This window comes from Mauremys mutica, chromosome 13, assembly GCF_020497125.1.
Source record: "Mauremys mutica isolate MM-2020 ecotype Southern chromosome 13, ASM2049712v1, whole genome shotgun sequence".
NCBI lineage: Eukaryota > Metazoa > Chordata > Testudines > Geoemydidae > Mauremys > Mauremys mutica.
Window position 1 is genome coordinate 18,052,174 of NC_059084.1, and position 24,009 is coordinate 18,076,182.

Below are 24,009 nucleotides of genomic sequence, written 5' to 3' on the forward strand. Positions count from 1 at the left end.
TTGGTTCATTGGGTAGTCCCATTCTTGAGAGAGGCAGTAAAATCAAACTAATCATCTTCCAGACTGACACAAATGTACACATACAGCATCATGTCACAACAATTTTATTCCAGAGAACAAAGCCTAGAAGATTCAACCAAGGCACCAAAAAGAGGTTGATGAAAGGGTGACATCTTCATTTAATTAGGAAATCTAACTTTATTAACAGAACTTTAAAATACATAAGAGAGGAGGGATTTTGAGACAAGTCTAAGGCTGTGTCTACACTAGCATTTTTCCTCAGATTCCTCATCATTGGTAGACCCGAGTCAGTGAGAGCAACAGAAGCAGCAAAAATAGAGGTGGACTGCCAGTAGCATTTTAACTGCAATGTCATCCAACCCTGCTCAGAACAGGTCAAGACAATATGGTGGTTAAAACAACAGTGTTCACATGGAGCTCTATCTACAATAGCACTCTTACTCATGTTTCCACCACTGGAAAGTTTTAAAGAAAAAGGACAAACCAAGCCTAAGAGAAAGGGCAGATTTGGCTCCAGGAGGAGAGATGGGAATGAGGGGCTTGTTGGGAAGGAATACGGGTGAAGCAGATGCGAAAGGAGGTGTGTGGCAATGGGATCCAGGAGGGCAGGGCGAGGACTAGGGGAGGAGAGTCAGATGCAATTGGGGCGTATGGTATGGGGTCTGGCAGATGGAGCAGAAGGGAACGAGAGAGCATGGAGGGTCCGCGGGGGGGCGACAGCAATGACAGTGCGGCAGCCTGCCCCACTAGGGGGGAGCTAAGAGCCGGGGTGTGTCACAATGTGAGGCGCTGGAGAAGCAGGGGCGTGACCAGTAGTGAGAGAGGGTAGGGATGAGGCTCGGTCGCTGCCCGGAGAACTGCAGGGCTGGGGCAGCTCGGAAGTGCCGGCACGGCTCGACTGGGGCGGGTATTGTCCGCTCGGCAGCCGCAGGCAAAGCCCCCAACCCCCGTACCTCGAACATAAGCCCCAGCAGGAGGCCCATAGCCAGGCAGGACACGGCGTCCGCATGGTTCTGGATCACGAATTCATGGCTTAGCACGGGCGGGCTCTTGTTCTTCCTCCGGAGCCCCATGGTGGTGGTAGCCCCCAAGGGCCTAGGCAGTGGTCCGGGTCCAGAAAAGGGACGGTGCTTCTTTCTCAACAGCCTCCTCACCTCACGCACAGTAAACACCGCTGTCCCCCCCAATTACCCGCCCACAAGCCAGACTCAGCCAGTCACATTCCAGGAGACCTATGATTGACAGCCTTGCCGGTTAATCGCTGTGCCACCTGGAGGTGTGGCTTCCAGAGAGAGCGCGGGTCATAAAACGCCGTTAGATTCTCGGAACGGCTGTCGGGGTTGAGTGATATTGACTCCAGCTAATGAAATGAGTCAGAGGGCGGGACCTCTGTGACTCCACCTGCAGTGGGTGGGGCTTACAGAAGACAACTAAGACGACCCTTCAGGGGGGTTGGAGCGGTCGCTAAAGGTTACCTCCCTCTTGTGGGTGGGGCTCTGAGCGCGCGCTGCTTCTTGTGTTGGTGTGGCTGTGGCAGGCCTCAGCGCGGGCTGCTTCACCTCAGTGCTAGCAACCGGTGGCTCCATGGAGGCGACAGGTCCCAGTAGGCACCGCTCCATCCTGACCCCTATGTTGGGGTGCCCCTTCTGGAGCTGACAGACCCATCCCAGTGGGAGGCGGCTCCATGGAGAAGGCAGGTTTCAACATGCACTGAGCTATCGTAATCGCAGCCGGGTGGGGCCACCTCAGAGGCCGGGTGGCTCTCGGACTGCGTGACACTCATGAGCTGAGTGGCCTAAGGCTCTTCCTTACTGTGGGAGGTGCCTCCCACGCGGAGCCGAGCTCAGGTTCCCAGACAGCCACGTTCTGTCTTAAAACAAGCAGCACCGCAGCCTTTACAAAGATACAACAGCTTTTTACAGCAGGCAGCTCCCCTTGGCTGGGCTTCCATTTTTGGTGCTGTTGTTGACACTCAGGCAGACATGGTTGAAAAATGGGGCAGCAGGGTGTCTGAATTGTGAAACTCTTATTTTTCTCAAATTTGGGGAGGAACTCTCATTGAGATGTCAGGTTTTTTTTTTTCCAACTAGTCAAAAGTTTATTGAAACTTTGAAGAGTTTTCACGGGCTGTAGTGTTGGACAATAACTCAGAGAGAACGTTCTGGAACTTCCCATACTGAACTAAGGAAAATCATTGTCAATTGACTAAGAAGCAAACAACGGAGTCTTGAAAGGGCATCCTAGAGAAAGGCCTGAGTGAAGGATACTTCATCAGTAACCTGAAAGTATTCAGGTGACAGGGAAATAAAAACATTTTGGTCCCATCCTATAATCAGATAAATCCATGTGGGTGAAGCCTTTCAGTGCATTCTCAACTTGAACTGACTTCAGTGAACCTGTGGGTGGGTGCAAGCTCCACCCATATGAATCCAATTGTGAATTTAAGTGGGGAGTGAAAATTTTTGAATAAGTACTTGTAGAGGAGAAAATCTCTTCAGCATAAAGTTAGTATCCTTTTTCCATTGTTTGTTACTTATCAAATGTTGCATACATTCCAATTAATATAAATACTTATTTTGGATCCCTGAAATGCCTTATTACTAAAACTGAGTGATATTCCTGTGAATATTCCACTACATTTTTAAATAAATTCAATTTGGACATGTTCATGCCCCATTTTTGGTCCGTGTCTACGTTTCAGGCATATGTAGCCAGAGAAACTGAATTTTATATTTACGCTCACAGGTATGCACTTCACAAATACTTGTATGTTCATTTGTTTGGGAAACAGAAACATGTTGCTTGTCCAAACTAACCAAAATCAGGTACTCTCAGTTATCTGTTTATAAATCATGATTAATTTACAGTGAAAAAATTTGCAAACTTGTGTTACCAGTTCTTGTAATTTAATCACAAGTCTTGTGATATTTGGTGTTTTTTCTTAAAGACCCAGGTCCTTCAGGTGTAAGAATTTCAGGTTTCGTGGAGGGTTTTTTTTAAGCATCTATGATTGTAGAGGAAAAAGTTGAAAAAGGCGAACCCCAATGGCTCAAACAAAGAAAGCAAATAAAAAGACCTAACATTTATTATTTAAAAATGATTTAAGTTAAAGTAATTAAATGGGGGGGGTGTCTAAATTATGATTTTTTGAGCACTTGAGACTGGGAGTATTGAATATATCTGAAGAAAATGATCCACTTGCAGATTTTCTGCTAATGGAAGAAGAGGCTGAACTTTTGCAATATATTAATTTATAAATTATTTGTTCAACTAAACTGAATACAGTAACTGTTTTAAAGTGTCTTGTGAAAGTAATTAATTTTTAGCGTCAAAAGCAACTTGTAGATTGGCTTAAAAATAAAGTTCTTGTTTCTGGTCTGAGCAGAGATGAGGTTGCTATTATTGCCATAGTAAGCAGAATGAGCACAGTCTTTCTGAGACACTTTTACTTGATACAATAGCAATTGGTCATATTCTGCTATGAGTAAGCAGAAAGGACTAATACTGAAATTGTTCTGATCTAGTAAAACAATCAGTGACCATTTTCCCATGGTAAATTATGTTATGGGATTCTGTATACTTTCTGTCATTGGATCCAGTTTACAAATAAAAAGATGGATTTTTCTAACTGCGAAGTACTGCAAATTTAGCATAAGATCTAAATATTAATTTACATACAACACTCTCTGCCCATGGCATTATCCCTATTAATAAAGAATGCATTAGCAGAATTTAACTGACAATTTTCTATTCTGTCTCAAGCATCATCTAACATATATATTGCTCTTTGTTAGTTGTATTGGTTCTAAAAAGAAAAACAGGAAAAGAAACCTGTATTTTTCTTTAATGTATGTGCTGATATTTGACAGACAAAGGAATCAAATGATTAAGGAGGAGACATTTTTGCCAGTATAGGCCCTTCTGCTTCAGCACCCTCAAGTCTGTACACTAGCACAAAGGCCAATTGATTTCACTGGGTCCTGTGCCAGCTCAGGGTTTATCCTGGCAGAATTTTTTCCAGTATTGTAGCCTAACTTTTCTGACCATCTTCGCATTTGAACAACCTTGTACTTAATTTAAGCCATGCAGAACTACAGTGTTACTATTAACATTTACACGGTTATCTTTTATTATCATAGACATTGTGCAATCAAATATGATAAAGCTATATGAAACTGATATTCTTCATTCATCTTAATATCCTGCACCTAACAGTTTTCCTCACACTTGTGAATGAGAAGTGGCATAAGTCCAAAACCTGCAAACACTTAATCACACATGTAACCATTCACATGAGCAGCGATACTGAGCTCTACTGGAGTATGTGGGGATTAACTTACACATGTCCACAAGCATTTGTAGAATGGGGCTCTAGATTTTTCTTCCTAATATCTATCTATACTGATAAATGTTAATTTTATACCTGAGGAATAAGATCCTATTTAACATTTCTCAAGTAACATTTTCAAAGACAATTATACAGTTAAAACTACATGTATCATCACTTTTTAAAAAAGGGAGAGTGTTTTTTAAGTTAGTTTATATGTGGCCCAAGATTTTAATGACATAGGCCCCAATCCCACAAGCAAATCCTCACAGGACTTGGACAAATGTTCAGTCACATGGATTCAGTTTCAGGAAGTCGTGCAAAAAAATTTACAGAGGGGACAGAGAGATGTAAAATTAATGTTTAGACTCAGGACAGTTTCCAGTGGAGTCCCCATTTCTCAACTCAGCATGACAATTGGCCCCCTATTGGTAGTTTCAGTAGAGGCCTAAAATGGAATTGGTATTGAAAATGAACAACCTTATATGCATTTACAGAGGTTACAAGTGGATTAGTGGTAGTGCAAGGTTTCCTCCCTTCCCTCAATATGTCTTAATCGTGACATGCAGTACCAATTCAGTCTTAGACTTCTATGTTGAGACTGCCACTAAAAGGGCCAGTTATGATGCTGGTTTGTTACATAGAAATGTATCCACTAGAAAGTAGATTGAGACTAGAAATTCATTTCATGGAGGTAACAAACTGGAATGAAATTTTTAGCAATTAAAATCCTGATTTGCATTTGAACCAGTAACCTATATGTGAAAGCCTCCTAAAGTCATTCCTAGTCCTTGAGTCATCTGCTCCCCTTTGAAAAATCCAGTTTTAATGGATCAAACTGAGAAACTGGTATATTAAATACACCAATATGGTTTCACAGAAGTAAGAAATGAATGAGCCCTGTTAAAAGATTTTGTTCACCCTTCCCTGCCAGTGCAGGATTATTTACTAGTTGATTTTGTTTCAGAAAACAAGAATTAGCATCCAACACATCTCACGATACAGCTGCAGGAGGAATCCGGGAACAGACCTATTCAGTATCATATACTTTATCAGAAAGTAAGTAAGTAATGTTAATTTCTAATATAATATCTTTGGTTTGCAAATAATAAGTGAGGCCCTGCAGGGCCTTGGCTTTTAACTATCAGTTTTTCACTATTGCTATATATAGTGCTTGCCATACCCTTCTAGAATAAAAGATATTTTTCTAGGTTTAAGGGATGGAATAAGTGAAAATCTGTTACTCCTGCATTTATAATATCTTGCCAGAAAGAAGATCAGGAATGAGTCCTGAGATAGTTTGTACCAGATGTGAAAGACAGTGGACTATGAGGCAAGTGTTTATAGTTCAAAGTGTTGTCTTCCTCCCCCTCCACTTTTATAGGAGCTGGAGCATGTTGCTTCTGCACTGATCTCAGAGCACATTGCCAGAGGATCTGAAAGTTAACCTTTGAGGTATCGGAATAGGTTCTTGTCTATCATTTCCCTTCCCCTATGGGAGTTGATGCATATTACACCTGTACTGAGCTCAGTGAAATATTGCTAGAGGCATGGACAAAAGTGGATCCTAAAGTGGGTGGGAGTGTGGAAATTAGCAATACTGAGAAATGCTAATTTAAGGACATGATTTTCGCAAGTTGGGAGACACTCACTTGATGTAAATACATACAATTTCTCATTCATTTGCAGCAAAGGATTTCCATTGGTTAGGAGGATGAAGACTTTCTGGGAGTGTAGGCTATCAGCAGTTCAGGGTGAGGCAGAAAGGGGCTAAGTTATTGTGCTGTATTTGGATGGCTGCTTCTCTCCAGCTGAGTTTAAAGGAACTGTAATTAAAAGGTTCAAAATGTCTGGGTTCTACTGAGTATTTAGCTGGAGTTTATGTTGCAGGTGAGATTGAGATTTATTTAACTTGAGTTATTTATTGCTCCTTCCTCCCCCCTATCTCTCCCAAAAAAGTACTACTCCAGTTTGCTCTTTTACTCTGAAACTGAGCAAAAGCAATTTGCAAGCAAGTATCCTTTATCACTCACCCAGCCACATTTGCCTTAATCCATTCACTGAGAGTTAGACTCCTTGACATATCTTCCTTCTGAATTATGCTATTACTCTGGTTATCTTTTGCACAGGTTTACATTAACACTTGGTGGGCATTGCCTGAGACCAGATCAGGGCTTCACAGTATTGTCAAACAAGGTGGATCTACCTGTTTCAAGAAATAACCAGTGCATTATACTTTTCTAGTCACTGTAACTGTACCAATTTAAATTTCTAAGTAAAATAAAGGTATGTACTGCATGAACAGTAGAAGGCAGCATTTTCCGAAATTGAGTTTGTGTTTAATTAGTAAGATTTCTGTACTCAGTAGTCCATGGAAACACTAAACATGTGTAAGGCATGTAAAAAGAGGAAAAATAAAGAAAAGATAAGAAAAGACAAACAAGATGGTGGGTTTGTTGTAGTAGAAGGCTGATTTACCTGCTATACAACTTGGCTGAAAGATTCTGTTTCCCCTCCTGTAGCTGATGGTAATATTATTATGCTCAGGGAAGGGAAGTGCAATGACCCTCTCTTCCCAGTCTGTATATAGTCTGGTCTTATAGGAAAACCCTAGAGACCTGAACTCAATCTGGGCAGGTAAATAAAGGAGAAAATTATTTGCAACGATCTTGTTATAAAACATGTATTTATTTGTATCACAATAGTGCCTAGAGGCCTCAGCCTTATTGTTCAAGATGTAATAAATATAAACAAATAAGAGACAATACCTGCCCCAAAGAACTCAATTTTATTTAGTTATTGATTTGGGAATCACTCCAGTTAAGTGTTCAGAGTTGTATGCTTGGACTAATTGCATGGGGCTGCTTAAACATATCCTAATTACCTTTTGGTTAACCTTTTATTTGCTTCTTCCTTTATAATTTTATAACCTCATAATTTTAAATTGTTTCTTTGTTGTCAGTTGAATATCTGGTCCCAGCTCTGAAGTGAAGTTAAAAAAAACCAAAAACTTAGCCCTTGATTCTGCAGCTACTGTTTTATCGTGGTTCTCCTCTATAGCAGTGCCTTTTTTTTTTTTTTGTAAAGTGGACAGAAGTTAATTCTTCGGTGACACCAACTTCAGAACTATTCCATAAGTTGGTTAACAGAGTAGGAGTGGAATGCTCTGATGTTTTCCTTCATTCCCACTCACAAGCCCAAGCTCATCATCTTTACAGTAATGGACCAGTTGCTAAAGTTGCTTCTGGTTTTGTAAATGTCCATGGAAACATGTATTTATTTGTACTGCTTCTAAACCAGTTGGCTTGGACAATACAGCTGCTATTGCCATTGTACTTATTTTATTGCCTTCTTATTTTGGTAGGTGCATTTCAGAAATATTTAGCCTGAAGATATATTAGGAGGCTTTAAAACAATAAGCAATGCCTGCAGCTAAGAGTTGGAAATAGTTTGTGGTGCCAGCCTTAGCAGTGAATGAGCAGGTATATTTGTTTTCTGTAAGGTTATTCTTATGTATATTTGGTCAAAGGAAATATACAGAAAATCAATTCTATCTGCCTCATCAGCAAGTAGGTTTGGGTTGGAAGCAGTGCTTGCAGAAATTAACTCTATGGCCTACTATTAAGCAATGTTGATTTGTTCTTCCTGTACCCAAAATGCTAAATCAGGTTACGCTCTCTTTCCTGCTAGAGCTGTGGAAGTGTACCATTGGTGTGTCGGACTCCACTGAAATAAAAAAGAATGACTACATTGACTTTGTTATTTTATGCTGAAGTTGAACAAATGAAGTTATCAAAAAGAATGAAAGGTCCAGTCATTGTGATGGGGTAAATACACTCAGCTTAAAATCAGCGAGCTAAATATCATAATATTTGCTGTATGATATCCTGTTGAGGTATGAGAGAAATATTAAAAGATTAGGCTATTTAGTTCTGCAGGCTGTTCCATGCAGCCCAATCTTTGTCTGCATAGAGCTTCCCTAAAGTCCGTAGGACTCAGTGCAAGAACAGCGGCTTGTCATCTCAGAACAGCTTGCAGGATCAATGCCTTAGTTTGGAAAGGTCAATGGATATAAAATACTGCATAGTGTGGTGAAGGCCCATCTGGTGCTTTCATTTGTTCTTTCCTATAATACAAAGGCAAACTGAAAACTAAAGGCAAAACATTTAAATGGGATAGAAAGTCGTATTTTAAACAGCATACAATTAATCCAAGAAATTTGTTGTTGCAAGATGTTACTGAGGCTTAGTTACACCAAAAAAAAAAGGGGGTGGGTGGGTGGAAGGGTAGATAGATATGAATAAGAACAGCATTTGCAGTTACACTGCAGTGGCTAGAATAAAAATTACAAGAGCCTATCAACCTTCTGTCTTTTGGGAATAAGATAATTGCCAGCTGGGGTCTGGAAGGAGTTTTCCCCTCATGGTATAATTTTGAACAGCAGGTCAGGTATATTATAGAGTTTTTGATCTTCCCTTGAAGCATGTGGCTTCAGCCACTGCTGGAGAGAGGATTCCTAACTAGATGGACCATTGATCTCTTCCTGTATGTATGGACTTCCTGCATTTCTGTGCTATTCATAAGACCCGATTAATGGACTGCTCTGCTTTGTAACAATTAAAATTTTTAAGTTTTAGTCATTTAACAAAAAGGCTTCTCAGGTTTAATTGAAGTAGAACAGAAGTGATGTTTGCCATCTGCAAAAGGGGGATAATGACCCTTTTAGTCCTAAATGTACTATGGAATCTTCAGAGACCTCCTATTTCAGTTTTCTTCAATATAAGAAGGTCCTGGCAGAATGCACACAGGATTGATTAGCCTTGCTAAGGCCAATATGAACTCCACCTGATATTTGCCAGATCTCTCTTATCTCAGAAAGGAATTAATAGACTTGCTTCTAATGTTGTGCTTATGTAGGTAACATAATGGAAAAAGCATATAGGCACAGTTTAAAGCTCCAGATATTCGGTTATATAAGTGGCTAGTCAGTGGGCCTGATACATCAAAATAAATTTAAAACTAAGCAAGGGTTGAAGTCAACTTACAGTACTGTGAAATTGAATGGTAATTGTAGAAGCTTAAAAAGGCAGGAGGAGGGTTCTAGTTTATTGGCAGTCTTTAATGGTAAGAAGTTACCTTGCTGAAACCCAGGAAAACAAAAGAGGGAAATGTCCAGGCACCAGTTCAGCATCTCCATGTGGTAATCAAAATTGTTGGGTGTTAAGTAAATGCATGCAGCTTGTGTTGTGACTGATATACAGTAGAATCTTCTACTGCCCACTTTATAATGGCTCTTGTTCCATCCTGAGGCTCCATTTTTTCCTTCCAGAAGACTGGATTGGTTTTCCCTTCAGAGTCCAATACCTTTACATTGTTGGAGAGGTGCTTGTTGAGTGACATAAAAAACACACTGCTTTACAATAGTATGTTTTGAAAGCCACATGTTGGGTAATTTTTTGTGATGGGGTGAGTGAGAGGGATCTTACCTATGAAGGGATGGTAAGTTAGCAACAGAATGATTTTCTTTTTTTTGAGTTGGGTTTAGGGAATCCAGAATAGCATTTCCTTATATATAGGTCCCCCTTAGGTTCTACAGCTTTTTACTGTACTTTTGAAAACAAGTGCTAGGTACAACTTAAATAGTGCAAGAAAAATCTCATTTCTTTCATTAGTGTTACAGGGAAAACGTTTAAAATAGAAGTCACAATGTACTTTCATAGGTCCCAGAATATGTTATCATATTGCAGCTTTATGTCATGGCACGATGATGGTTTGGAAGTCCTAGTGGAGAGGGATTGTTACTACTCAGTATTTATACAGTGTCATAAATGTATATGGTGCCTTACAAAAATAGACTACTGTAGACATGTTGCCACCCCAAAGCTTACATTGTAAGGGATCAATCTTGTTGTCACTGAAGTAAAAGGGAGTTTTGTATTGATTTTGGTGGGAACAAGTTCAGGCCCTAAATAACTAGACAAACACAAGAAAAATCACAGATTTAGGCAATGAAATGCAGGGATTATTGATTAAAAGGAAAGATTATTTGAAGATGGCAGTGTGGAGGTCAGGAGTAATGGGCACAATGGAGGAGAACAAAGATGCATAATCAATGCAGTTTACCCCCTATTTCTGTATTTAATCAGATGGAAATTACTGCTGTAGGGGAGGTGTAAATATACATGATCTATATCCATGCACATTTGTGTGCACACACATGCTTCTTTCACTGCAGTGGGATATACAATTTTTTATCTCTTGGCATGGAGATAAGTTTTATCTTTGAATGTGGAGCTCTTCAAAGAACCTCTTTCAAAGGTCACTGTCCAATTCAAATACTGAATATAAAATAAGTCTTATCTTACAAATAACACCATAGAAAGCTGAAAATGTAAACAGTTCTCATTCATTTTTTATTCTTTATGTTGTTACAGTAATTATTACATTTTCTCTCCATTTGTATAATAAAAATAAATGAGTCAATTGCACTTTCAGGCTCTAATACAATGCTAAAATGCTTGAATACAAAATAAAAAAAAAAGTCAATTACACTTTCAGATGCAGATACAATGCTGGTGAAGATTTAAATCCAAACACAAATATTTTAAGAAAAAACAATTAATGAAAACATTTTCATTGGCATTTTATTTTGTAAAGCTTTATTTATAAAACCTACATTTTTGGCAAAAGCTGACTGGACTGTATCCCAGTAATAGCCATTTCCTTTTCCTCTCTTAACAGGTTGATAATACAGCATTAGAACCATAGGTGTTGGAACTAGGGGTGCTGCTGCAGCCACTGGCTTGAAGCGGTAAATAACAACCCAAATACACGGTTTCTACCTTCAACACCCCCCACTATAAAAATTGTTCCAGCACCACTAATTAGAACCCTTGCTGGAAGAGCCATGCTGTCTTACTTTTTCACTTTAAAAAATAAATTTGCATATTTTCTAAAATGATTTGCTGTTAAAGCGAATTTGAGTGTGAATATGAGTGTGCAACATCCACATGCAAAATAACATATCCAAATATATTTGTGCTAGAGCTGGACCATATGGGTCTGAAACAATTAGCCAGTAAGAGAGAGGCACTTTTTTTCCTTACTGTTTTTCTCCTATGATAAATCTGAACTCTCCAGTATGTCATATTCTCTCTGATACCCTAAAAGCCTTATGAAAACATAATTCAAATGGGAGGAAAGTATAGTTCTGAGAGCTTTAATTTGGCTCCTGTTGCTAGAGAACTCACCTGTACTATTGATTTGCTACCTCACTTGAGCTGTAAATTTGTCCTAGATTTAAAAAAAAAATTAGTGGAGCATCCAGAGAAGACAGCTTTAAATATATATATACATATTTTCATATTTATTAACAGCATATATTGACGTATCTGATATACAAGGGTTGTTTACACATTTGTTATTGCTCTCTCCTTTTTTAAACCACAGATAACAGGCATTACCCCCCTGTGGTATAGTCTCCAATAGACCCCTTTCCCTCTCCCCCGAGTTTCATCTCACAAAGACAGTCCCCTGACCACTCTTCCACCAAATAAGTTGGGTAATGACATTGGGGTGAGCTTCCTTTAAGGGGCTCCTTTTTTGTTTTTATTTTTTCTATCCTTTCCATGAGTAAGTTCTATGCCAGCAGAATTATGGAAGCTTCCCATTGAATTAAAAGGCTATTTTAAATATATGCTAAAAATAGATACTGAAGTTAGCAATGCTGTTTTAGACAGGCCTTCAGGAACAAACTGTAAAGAGAAAAAATGAGAATGAAAGTAAGCCATTAGCTGTACAGTAACCATTTACTGGGAGTGATCATTTTTTGTCTCTGTCAAATTGAAGGCCCTGTCTCTACAGGGCTCACAACAATGTTTAACAACCACACGTTATCTTATGTTAAGACCCAGGCTAGAATTTATTTTACAGTATAACCTGAGTATAACACAAATTAGCATCACTCCGCCTGGCTGGTGAAACTGTTATAACCCAGTTCAGCCAGTGCGGTCAGGAGTTTTATGTAATGAGTTGCTAACATGATATCTAAATAGATAACCCTGGTCTACAAAGACTAATATACCATCCTATGTTATATGCTCTGCTACGGAGAAACTGATGTGCAGAAATCCTTGAGACTATGAACTAGATCTTTTTTAAATTTTATTTTTTCTTTTATTTTGGTGGAATAAAATGTCATGCAGATCCCTTAATTTTGAGGTTACCAAAGATTGTTCCAGCCAAATCAAAATTTATAGGTGCACTTAATCCTCTCTTGGTCATTTGTTTTGTTTTGCTAGAATCCATGTATCAACAGTTCAACATATTGCATTTAATATTGTTTAGTTATTAAATCAGTTGGTAATGACTTCATAGTTCAGGTTGCATTCTAAAATGAGCTTACAATGGGGCATAAATTAATGTTCTTCGAGTGCTTGTTCATGTCCATTCCACATTAGGTGTACGCGTGCCGCATGCACGAGCATCAGAAACTTTTCCCTTAGCGGTACCCAGCGGGCCGGCGGGGCCCCCATCTGAGCAGCGCCACTGCGCCGTGCATATATACCTCCGCTGGTCTGACCCCCTCCAGTTCCTTCTTACCATCCGTGGCGGCGTTGGAACAACCTCTTGCTCTCCTACGAGAAGCAATCCCTTAGCTTTAGAGTACTTAGCTGCTATCAGTTCGTTAACATTCTGTTGTGTGGACACTTAATAGATTAGGTGCTTGGAGGCTTCTAGCACCTGCCCCAGGCCGCAGGCCCACGGGTTTAAGGCTTACGCCACGTGTTGCAAGCCTATGCTGTTTAGTGACCCCCATGACTCCTGTCTACGTTGCCTGGGGGAAGCACACCAAACAGAGAGGTGTAAGATTTGCAAAGCGTTTTAGCCTAGAACAAAGAAAGAGAGAAACTTTCGCATGAAGCAGTTGTTGATGGAGGCAGCACTGCAGCCATTGGGCCCAGAGCGCCTGACACTGGCTCCAGCCTCCTCGGTGCGGAGTGCCCCAGAGTCGTCAAGAGATCTGGTGCCGTACAAGCATCACAAGCCATCGGCCCCGGAGAAAAGTAGGCCCTGGCACCGCTCATCCTCCCCGGAGCGGCCCAAGGCCAAGCCAAAAGAAGGGCGCGGACGTTCCCCACAATGGAGACTGGCGCCATCTAAGGGCCCAGGCTCCGGAAAGAGCAGGGTGGACATTGTACCGGCGCCACAAGTCCCTCTGAGTCGAATCCTAAGTGAACTCATTGAGGATGACGGGCTCGAGGGAGTAATGGATCAGCCCTCCATGCCTGACACCTTTCAGGCGGTGAAGGACCTCATCGGGTTGTCAGCGGTGAGCCCCCTCCCATTCAGGGAGAAGCCTCCAGGACCCAGGCCAGCAGTGTTGTTGAGGGGAAAGCTGGCAATGGTGCGCCCTTCGAGGTCACCGTCCCAGCATCGCTCCTGGCGTTGGTCCCGGTCAAGCATTGAGTCTGTGGACTCTCAGTTACCCCTGACGCAGAGGGAAGCCTCAGTACTGGAGACGAGTCAGCGCACGGGGTTAGTGCAAGGGACCCGACGCTCTCCGGCACCCTCCAGAGACCGACACCCTTGAGAGACCAAGAGAAGGCGAGCCAGCCATTGCCGAAGGCTTCCAGACATCACTGGTCCCAATCCGGGTCTTGGGAGCACCGACACCGGTCCCAGTCCCACGAGCAGCAATACCGTTCCCGTTCGCGATCGGCGAGAAGCCACTCATCGATCTCCCGCCAGCACAGGTCGATGGCACCGCCGTGGCCTTCGCACTCGGCGTCACCAGAGTCCGGCACCAACTCAGGCCAATAAAGTTACCCGCACTGGGCACCGGACTGCAGAGATCACCAGGCTGGGTGACAACCCCAGCGGACACTGCCGGGACACTGGCCCTTCTGGGGACACTGGCCCTTCTGGACCCCCTGGGCCTACCACCAGTGGCAAGGGGCTCCCTCCAGGGCCAGCTACTCTGTGCACCAGTACTGGTCCCCGCACCCACGTTCCTCTGTTCAGGAAGCCACGGTGTCCAGACCGCCTGCACCATCGCTGAGCGAGAGACCATGGGGTCCCTGCCCTGAGCTCCGTCCCGCTCAGAGCCGCGTGGTGAGGGGGCGGGGCTGTGAGCTCCACGCCGAGGGGAGGCAGCTGCCCCGCCCCCTCCCCACGCCGCTCTGAGCGGGGCGGGGCTCAGGCCCCGTTGGAGCTCCCAGCCCCGCCCCGCTCACCACGCGTCTCTGAGTGGAGCGGGGCGGGGCTCAGGGGCCCTGCCGGAGACGCTGAGGCTCCAGGAGAGGGGCGGAGCCCGGGGCCCGGGGCAAATTGCCCCCTTTGCCCCCCCCTCTGGGCGGCCCTGCTTCAGGGACCCTTCTCACGAGCACCTCCTGGAAAAGGAGGTTCACACGCTTCTAGAGGTGGGGGCAGTAGAGTTGGTACTGAAGGACCTAAGAGGGATAGCTTAGTGGTTTGAGCATTGGCCTGCTAAACCCAGGGTTGTGAGTTCAATCCTTGAGGAGGCCACTTAGGGATCTGGGGCAAAAATTGGTCCTGCTAGTGAAGGCAGGGGGCTGGACTCGATGACCTTTCAAGGTCCCTTCCAGTTCTAGGAGATTGGTATATCTCCAATTATTACCTTATTACCTAGGGAAAGGGTTCTACTCCCCCTGCTTCCTCATTCCCAAGGCCAAAGGAGGCCTTTGACCCATTCTGGACCTGCGAAGGCTCAATAAGTTCCTGGTCAAGGCCCGGGTCCGCATGGTCTCTCTGGGCACCATCATCTCTTCCCTGGATCCGGGAGACTGGTACGCTTCCCTCGACATGAAGGACGCATACTTTCATATTGCCATCCACTTGGCGCATCGCCGATTCCTGCGCTTCACTGTGAACCAAGAACATTACCAGTTCACGGTTCTCCTGTTTGGCCTAGCTGCGGCCCCACGGGCGTTCACAAAATGCATGGCGGTAGTGGCGGCCTTCTTACGGAGGCAGAGGGTTCGAGTTTACCCATACCTTGACGACTGGCTCCTGGCGGGCTGGTCCGAAGAGGAGGTTCGGTCCCGTGTGCAGGTGGCCCTGAGACTATTCCGGACGCTGGGGCTCCTGGTCAACGTCCCCAGGTCCACCCTCATTCCAACGCAGAGAGTGGAATTCATAGGGGTGGTCCTAGATGCGGTACAGGCAAAGGCAAGCCTCCTAGTATCATGATTCCTGGCCATCCAGCAAGCAGTGAACTCCCTGTGCCAGTTTCCCACAACAATGGCCAGATGCTGCCTGAGGCTGCTGGGCCACATGGCAGCATGCACACATGTGGTCAGGCATGCCAGACTGAAACTCAGGATGCTGCAGGCGTGGCTCGTCTATGTACACCGCCCAGGGCAGGGACCCCATGGACTTGGTAGTGACAGCCCCAGGGGATGTGTTAGACTCCCTATGGTGGTGGCTGCCTCAGACTGTGGTTTGCGAAGGCATCCCCTTTGCTGAACAACAGCCGGACCTGACGCTTGTGATGGACGTGTCAGACCTCGGATAGGGTGCTCACCTGGGAGACCTCAGGACTCAGGGCTTGTGGTCGGGAGCAGAGCGGTCGCTCCATATCAATGTGAAGGAGCTCAGGGCGGTTCATTTAGCCTGACAGACCTTTCACGCCACTTTGAGTGGTCACAGCGTGACAGTTCTGACGGACAACATGACCGCCATGTTTTACATAAACAAGCAGGGCGGAGCCCGCTCCTTGCCGCTCTGCCACGAGGCTCTCCTCCTCTGGAACTTTTGCATAGCCCACGCCATTCATCTTGAGGCATCACATCTCCCAGGGGTGTGGAACAAACTGGCGGACCACCTCAGCAGGTCATACCGCATGCACGAGTGGACGCTCAGAGCGGATGTCGTATATTCGCTCTTCTGCAAGTGGGAGTTTCCCCAGGTAGACCTGTTTGCTGCTGGGGGCAACGCCCAGTACCCGCAGTTCTGCTTGTTCCAGGGCTGCAGCCCAGGCTCAATAGCAGATGCGTTCGCGATCCCGTGGGGAGGGGAATTTAAATACGTCTTCCCCCCGCTTCCTCTGGTGCACAAGGTCCTGCTCAAGGTGCGCAGGGATGGGGCGGTGGTTATCCTCATCGCCCTGGCCTGGCCTTGCCAGCACTGGTTCACCATGCTCCTGGAGCTGTTGGTGGAAGCCCCGGTAACCCTGCCCTTACACCAGGACCTCATCACAGAGGGCAGCTCCTCCACCTCAACCTGCAATCACTGCATCTGACGGCGTGGAAGCTCTGTGGCTGAACACTTTGGAGAGCCAGTGCTCCCTCTCTGTGCAGCAGGTTCTACTTGGTAGTAGGAAGCCCTCTACCAATGCGACTTACTTGGCCAAGTAGAAGAAGTTCTCGTGCTGGTGTGGGCTCCAACAGGTTCAGCCACGCCAGGCTTCTGGGGCCTACCATTCTAGAGTACTTACTGCACCTCAAGCAGCAGGGGCTGGCCCTGTCCTCGATCAGGGTGCATCTGGCAGCCATTTCCACCTTCCACCCAGGCTTTTCAGGGGGCTCAGTGTTCTCCCACCGAATGGTGGGGCAGTTCCTTAAAAGGACTGGAGAGGGTGTTCCCTTACGCCCCCAGTCCCTCCATGGAACCTCAACTTAGTCCTTTCTAAGCTCCTGGGGGGCCCCGTTCGAGCCACTTGCCACCTGCTCCCTCCTCCACCTTTCCTGGAAGGTGGCATTCCTGGTGGCCATTACCTCGGCCAGAAGGATATCTGAGCTGAGGGCACTCACCTCGGAGCCCCCATATACAGTATTTCATAAAGACAACGTGCAGCTCTGCCCACACCCCAAGTTCCTCCCAAAGGTGGTCTCACAATTCCATCTGCGCCAGAACATTTGTCTGCCGGTGTTTTTCCCCAAACCCCATGCGGACCCGAGTCACCACAGCCTGCACACCCTGGATGTCCATCGAGCGTTGGGGTTCTACTTGGAGCACACCAAGCCCTTTTGTAAATCCATGCAGCTGTTCATGGCCATGGCAGAAAGGATGAGCGGCCTCCCGGTGTCGGCATAGCTGATCTTCTCCTGGATTAAAGACTGCATTCGGGCGTGTTATGACCTCGCAGGTGTTCCGGCCCCAGCGGTCATGGCCCACTCAACCAGGGCGCAAGCAGCTTCCACGGCCTTCCTGGCACAGGTCCCGGTCCAGGAGATCTGCAGAGCTGCCATCTGGTCATCGGTGCATACCTTTACGATCCACTGCGTGGTCAACCAGCAGGCCTGAGAGGACGCGGCGGTTGGCGGGGTGGTCCTCCGATCAATTGTTCCATGACTCCTACCCCTCCTCCGAAGGTAAGTTTGTGATTCACCTAATGTGGAATGGATGTGAACAAACACTCGGAGAAGAAAAAGGTTACTTACCTTTCCGTAACTGTTGTTCTTCGAGACATGTTCTTCATGTCCATTCCACCACCCACTCTCCTACCCCTCTGTTGGAGTCGCTGGCAAGAAGGAACTGGAGGGAGTCGGGTCAGCGGGGGTATATATGCATGGCGCAGTGGCGCTGCTCAGGCAGGGGGCCCGCTGGCCTGCCAGGTACCGCTAAGGGAAAAGTGGAGGGGGGGATGATAACTCAGTGGTTTGAGCATTAGCTTGCTAAACCCAGGGTTGTGAGTTCAATCCTTGAGGGGGCCATTTAGGGAACTGGAGTAAAAATCTGTCTGGGGATGGGCCCTGCTTTAAACAGGGGGTTGGACTAGATGACCTCCTGAGGTCCCTTCCAACTCTGATATTCTATTCTATGAAATAGTTTCCGATGCTCGTGCACACAGCGCGCGTACACCCAATGTGGAATGGACGTGAACAACACATCTTGAAGAACAACAGTTACAAAAAGGTAGGTAACCATTTTTTTCCTCTAAAAATACGTGACCAGTTGATGTCCAGTTTAACTCAGGGCTAGTTTGTATGCTCTTGGATTTTATGTGTAGTTTTTATCTGGTTTCTCTTCATAAATCTGAATTTGGGCTGACTTTTTTGAGGGGGGCCGTAGAGGGCAGGAATCCATTGTTGATCCATGCTCCTTTTAAAAAATTATATATCTGCACAAAACACTGGCCCCTGCTGCTGCATGAGTGCACCTCAGTCTTATTCTACAACAGTCCCTTCTAAGCTAGGTCTTTCTGGTAAGTGTCTTAACTAATCTACTGGAATTAGAAGATGCAGCTTTATGAGCAGGTAAACTTGGCTGGGTTATTGAACTACAAAACTGAGTAATTCTCTTAGGCTTGATCTTTATATCAGCATAGCTATATTGGTCAGGGGTGTGAATAGAACACACCGCTGATCAATGTAGCTATGCCAACATAACCTCCAATATAAATGCAACTATGTCGATGCAAGAGTGCTTTTGTTGACATAACTAACATTCTTTGTGGAGGTTGTGTTACTACACTGACAGAAAAATCTCTTCTGGTGGAATAGGTTGCATCTGCACTTAGGGATGCGTGTGCATAGCTCTGCCAATATAATCTCCATAGTGTAGACATAGCCTTAGGACTTGTCTACATGATGGGGTGCTGCACACTGCAGCGGTGTGAATTCTAAAGCACACTTACATGTTGTGCATTAATTAGTCTTTGTAGCCCAGTAATACTCAGACCTCAGTGGTTCAGGAGGCAAATTAGTGATTAGCATTACCCAAAAGAGCCCCAGTAGAGAGAATTCATTGTTTCGTTTACTATTTATAAACTATTCTCAGAGCAAAATGACTGACTAAGTATTATTTTATCAACTACAGTTGGTTAATAACATACTAAAATAATCCTGATAGGGTAATAACTTAGATTGGCTAATAATTACGGTGTTTTAATATCATGCTGCAAAGAGCTGCAAGAGATACATTAAAGAGCCACTTGCGACTCGCGAGCCTCAAGCTGAGTATCACTTTTGTAGACCCATCTGGTATGCACTAAAAGTTCCCTGTACATTAAAGTGCACTAGAGAACTTTTATTGTGCAGCAGCAGGGTCTCCACAGACCAATTACTGCACAAGAAGTTAGTACTGTTAAGTCCTTGGGGCAGCCGGTGTAGGAAACAATCACTTGAGGCCAGAGAGCAGACAGCTAACCAAAACCTCCATTTTATTTACAGAAACAGAGAGCTCACTCAGCCAGTTGAAACCGGCTGAGCTATCCCTTAATAGTCTAACTCAGTTGCCATAGTAACAAAACCCATGACAACCAAATACACAACATATTCCTCCCCCCATATTAAGAACATCCCCTAAATAAAACACACACTAAACTAGAGAAGGAGGGTAGACTGCCTCCATTCCCAGCTAAACCCTGGGGATTATTTTGCCCCATAACCGTGGGTTCGCCCTAACTAAAGATCCAGCCGATGAGGAGGCCTTCTGTCTCTAGGTGGATTACGGCGAACTTCTGGTGTTATTGCACCCGAAAGTACTAGGGGCTTAGGGTCCGCAGCACGAATAGGTGAGGAGGTGGTATCAGCTCGTGCTGGGCAAAGGGGTATCTCAGCTGCCGGCAGTAATGGAGGAGAACAGTCAGGAACAGGTGACTCATGATTCGGTGTCTCACCAGGAGGGGTGAAGTCAGACCCCTCAACTGAAGACTGGCATGACCTGGCAACAGCTGATCTACATGTCGCCGCCAGGTAAGATTCTCTGCAGTCCGGGCTGTATAGGAAACAGGTCCTGTTTGAGTGATGACTGTGGCCGGGACCCATTTAGCTCTGGAAGTATAATTCCGAGCCAAAACTGGCTGTCCTGGGCTAAAGGTTCGGTCTTTTGCTCTGGGTGCCCGTCTGATGACTTGATATTGCTGCTGATGTTGCACAGTTTGTCTGGGTTCAGAAGGTTTCAGCAGATCAAAGCAAGTGCGCAGCTGTCGTCCCATCATTAGAAAGGCTGGGGAAGCCTGGGTCGTAGCATGAGGTGTGCTTCTATAGGAAAGTAAGAAGGTATCCAGACGCTTTTGAATGGAGTGTTGTCCCTTTGCTGATTTCAAAGCGTTTTTCATTGTCTGCACAAATCTTTCAGCTAATCCGTTGGTGGACGGATGATATGGTGCTGACGTGTTGTGGTGTATCCCATTTGCCTTCATAAAATTTTGAAACTCCTGAGAGACGAACTGCGGTCCGTTGTCGCTCACAAGTTGTTCTGGCAGACCAAAACGTCTAAAGAGTCCTCGTAGTTTTTGGATAGTACTCTCTGCAGTAGTGGACTGCATTATAGAGACTTTTGGCCATTTAGAATGGGCATCTACTGCCACCAAGAACATGCTTCCTTCAAGGGGGCCAGCAAAGTCAACGTGAATACGTTGCCACGGGTTTTCAGGCCAGTCCCATGGGTGTAGGGGTGCCCACTGGGGTGCATTTCTTACACTCTGACATGACATACAAGCTTTTGCCTTCTCTTCAATAGCACTGTCCAATCTAGGCCACCAAAAATAGCTTCGTGCAATTTCCTTCATGCGCACTATTCCACAGTGACCGGAATGTAGCTGTTCTAACATCTGTGATCTCAGGGGTGGTGGAATAATGACACGCCTCCCCCACAACAAACAACCAGATTGGACCGATAACTCCGTCCGCCTGGACATGTAGGGAACAAGGTTGGGTGAGACCGGAGAGGTTTGTCGAGATTTTCCATGCATCACCAGGTCCATAACTTGGGATAATACTGGGTCAACGCGGGTTGCCTTCTTTATCTGAGTAGCAGTGATGGGTGTATTCTCTACCTGTTCAAAGTAGAAGATTTCCTTTTGGGCACTATCTTGATGTTTGACCGGTAAAGGCAACCTTGAGAGGCCATCTGCATTGCCGTGCAGAGTGGATTTCCGATATTTGATTTCATATGTGTGTGCAGAAAGTAGGTTTTAGCCCCTACACCAGTTAAGAATATTGGCACCTTCTTCGCTTCTGTAATGTCATTTGCAATACCAAAAAGCTCAAAACGCTCAGTATACACATGCCACTGCTCTGTATTCTCATCAAAAGGCTCCAGGGGCCTGGTCAGAGTAGCCATGATTTTTAGTTTCACTTTCACAGTCAGTGCAAACAAGCAGCTTTTTTTCTTTGTTTGGTCTTTACCTTGACTTCTACTTCTTTCTGTTACTGGAGCAGCACCAGGATCCCACCCTCGTCGCCAGTGTTAAGTCCTTGGGGCAGCCGGTGTAGGAAACAATCACTTGAGGCCAGAGAGCAGACAGCTAACCAAAACCTCCATTTTATTTACAGAAACAGAGAGCTCACTCAGCCGGTTGAAACCGGCTGAGCTATCCCTTAATAGTCTAACTCAGTTGCCATAGTAACAAAACCCATGACAACCAAATACACAACAAGTACATATTACTCCACTGTGTATAAGCCCTTATGCTGCCTGAGCTGTGACTATGGAAACTATAAGAGCTTGTGTTCACTGCCCTGTTAGTTTGAGCTGATTCAGATTTTGCTCCTAACCCAACTCCTGTCCACACACAAATCACTAGCTTGAGTTAAGTGGTGCTTTAAACTCAGACTAATTGGCCTGTGGGGTTGGTTAAAGCTCAAATGCTGCTGATGCTCAAGCTAGTAATGCAGTGGGGATGCAGCAGCTCGAATGACAACAGCTCAACTGTTAATCTAATCACTGTGATGTTAACCAAATCACTTTGTTTAGCGGGAGTGATATTTTGCAGTGTATTCACTCCCTAGAGGTAGGCTAGCTAGAGTGCAATAACTTGAGTGTATTAACTCAGGGCTAAACTGTTGCAGTGAAGACAAGCCCTTAAGTAGTTTACAGACTACTTAGGAAGCACCTCTAGCAGTATAGTCAGAAGTGTCACTTAAATCTACTTTATGAAGTGTAATTGTTATATCAGTGCAGCTGCCAAAGCAATGCAAGCATGCAGGTTTACTAGGGTAGAACAGATTTTGCAGATATAATAGATAAGAATTTTTCTAAAGCAGAATTCCTAAAGCTTGATTTGTCTTAATGACACACATTCATGTCTTGTTTGCATGTTTAATGGTAACAGGTGTTATTTTGAAGTGTAATAAGCAAGACAAAAAGGACAAAAGGAGATTGTAAAGAATGCCAAAGATTAAGAAATGTCTGAGTGAGCAGAGGTACTTTTCCTATCCTCCATTAGGGACAAGGCAGATGGTATCCATGGCACTCCCATTTGAGTTTGGATCACTATTTGATTGGCTACACAAAAATGGTACGTTCTGGAAAGTGTACCACTCTGTCCTCACCTGGCTGTCTCGCAGCACTAGAATAGTACAGTTGCAACACAACCTGTAAGAAATTAAGTGTTTTATCTTTACTGGGATTTGTGTGCAGACCTTCAGCTTTGGTCAGACTGTGTTCATACCTCTCCAGTTCCACCCTCCTGGTCAATATGCCAAGTTCTAACAAAATATAAATCTAAAATCATAACTCAGGGAGGCTGGGGACCAGCTGAGTTTTACCTAGTTTCATATCAAAACCATGAATTTAACATTACTTAGAGTCAAAACCATAAAATCAATTACTACGCTTATTCAGAAGTTAGTTAACGTTAGCAAATCTTTGGATTAACTTGGTCTTAGTTTTTAATGATATTGGAGGTGGTTCTTTGAGGGCCTCTGTGCATTCCCAGTCTTCAGACGGTGTCCCAGAATCTTGAGCTTGTACATCCTTCTTGAAAACTATTCATTGGGGCTTCATGAATATTCCCTTATGATGTCAAACATTTAGTGCCCCAGACACTATTAGGCACTTAAAGCCCTCAAGGGCTCCCCTTGATGCCAGAGCCATGTCTGGACTGAGATCCAGAAGGGATTGTTAATGCTGTGCAGAGAAAGCATTGACGGCAACAGCACAGCCTTTTGCTTATTCCACGACAGGCCCAGAACAGCCAGTGTTGGTACCAAAGCCACAGTCCTCTCCGCTGTAGGCTCTGTCCTCAGGATTTGCACCAACTTTTAGATGGGGCTCAAATGCAGGGTCTTCAAAGGCTTTGACTCACCCTCATTGTTTGCTGACATAATACAGAGGTATGTGGTGCCCCTTGCACAGAAGCCTTATATTAAGACCCCAGAAGGGTCTTCAGGTAGGTCAGTGATGTCCAGTGCAGACTTGTCCATGCCAGCCCCTTTGTATGAATACACAGAAGCAACTCTCAGATAATGTCAGTGACTGGGAAGTAACCCTTCTTTTTGTGTTTTGTTGTGAACGTTTCACACAGCACTATTTAACAAATGTGTCTCAATTCTTACATCAGAGATACTCTCTGATGCAAAAACTCTTCTGGATAGCAGTTTCTGTGTGCTCGTTTATATAAACCTGTTCTATATGTCAAACAGACATTCAACTGGCTCAGTTTAAATAGATATTGCCCCACATGAGCATGGGCAAAACTTGATTTCAAATTGATATCAATGCACTGCTTCTTAAAAGAACGCTAGAGGGTGCTGTATTTCTATTCAAGTTAGGAGAGGATGCAGACAAAATGTTAAATTATTAAACTCATGCTCTGCTGCTCCCTTCTACACATACAGGGGGGCAAGAGTATGTTTTGATAATTAGTACAGTAGAAGTAACAAATTATAGTGTAACTGGGAGGATGTAGGAGGCTTGCTTTTCAGTTTTCAGTGCTTGTCTAACAGAATGCCTGTGGCAGACAAAGTCCT

The 24,009-nt window shown here is 44.5% G+C and overlaps 2 protein-coding genes across 10 annotated transcripts in view; one reads left to right on the plus strand and one right to left on the minus strand.

The window, feature by feature from the left end:
- LOC123348533 (translocating chain-associated membrane protein 1-like) overlaps nucleotides 1–1,253 on the minus strand; it is a 57,981-nt gene extending 56,728 nt beyond the window's left edge. The window contains exon 1 of one of the 3 annotated variants that reach the window (XM_044986044.1): nucleotides 975–1,250. In XM_044986044.1, the coding sequence (XP_044841979.1) occupies nucleotides 975–1,094 (120 nt within the window). In that variant the 5' untranslated portion in view covers nucleotides 1,095–1,250. Of the gene's footprint in view, nucleotides 1–974 lie in introns of all 3 variants that reach the window. The other 2 variants (XM_044986043.1, XM_044986045.1) reach the window with 2 other exon arrangements.
- Nucleotides 1,254–1,418: 165 nt separating this feature from the next.
- Nucleotides 1,419–24,009, plus strand: part of ZMYND8 (zinc finger MYND-type containing 8) — a 135,307-nt gene continuing 112,716 nt past the window's right edge. For 2 of the 7 annotated variants that reach the window (XM_044986029.1, XM_044986030.1), the window contains exons 1-2: nucleotides 1,419–1,714; nucleotides 5,316–5,407. In XM_044986029.1, the coding sequence (XP_044841964.1) occupies nucleotides 1,706–1,714; nucleotides 5,316–5,407 (101 nt within the window). In that variant the 5' untranslated portion in view covers nucleotides 1,419–1,705. Of the gene's footprint in view, nucleotides 1,715–5,315; nucleotides 5,408–23,123; nucleotides 23,374–24,009 lie in introns of those variants that run through there. The other 5 variants (XM_044986039.1, XM_044986040.1, XM_044986032.1 and 2 more) reach the window with 4 other exon arrangements.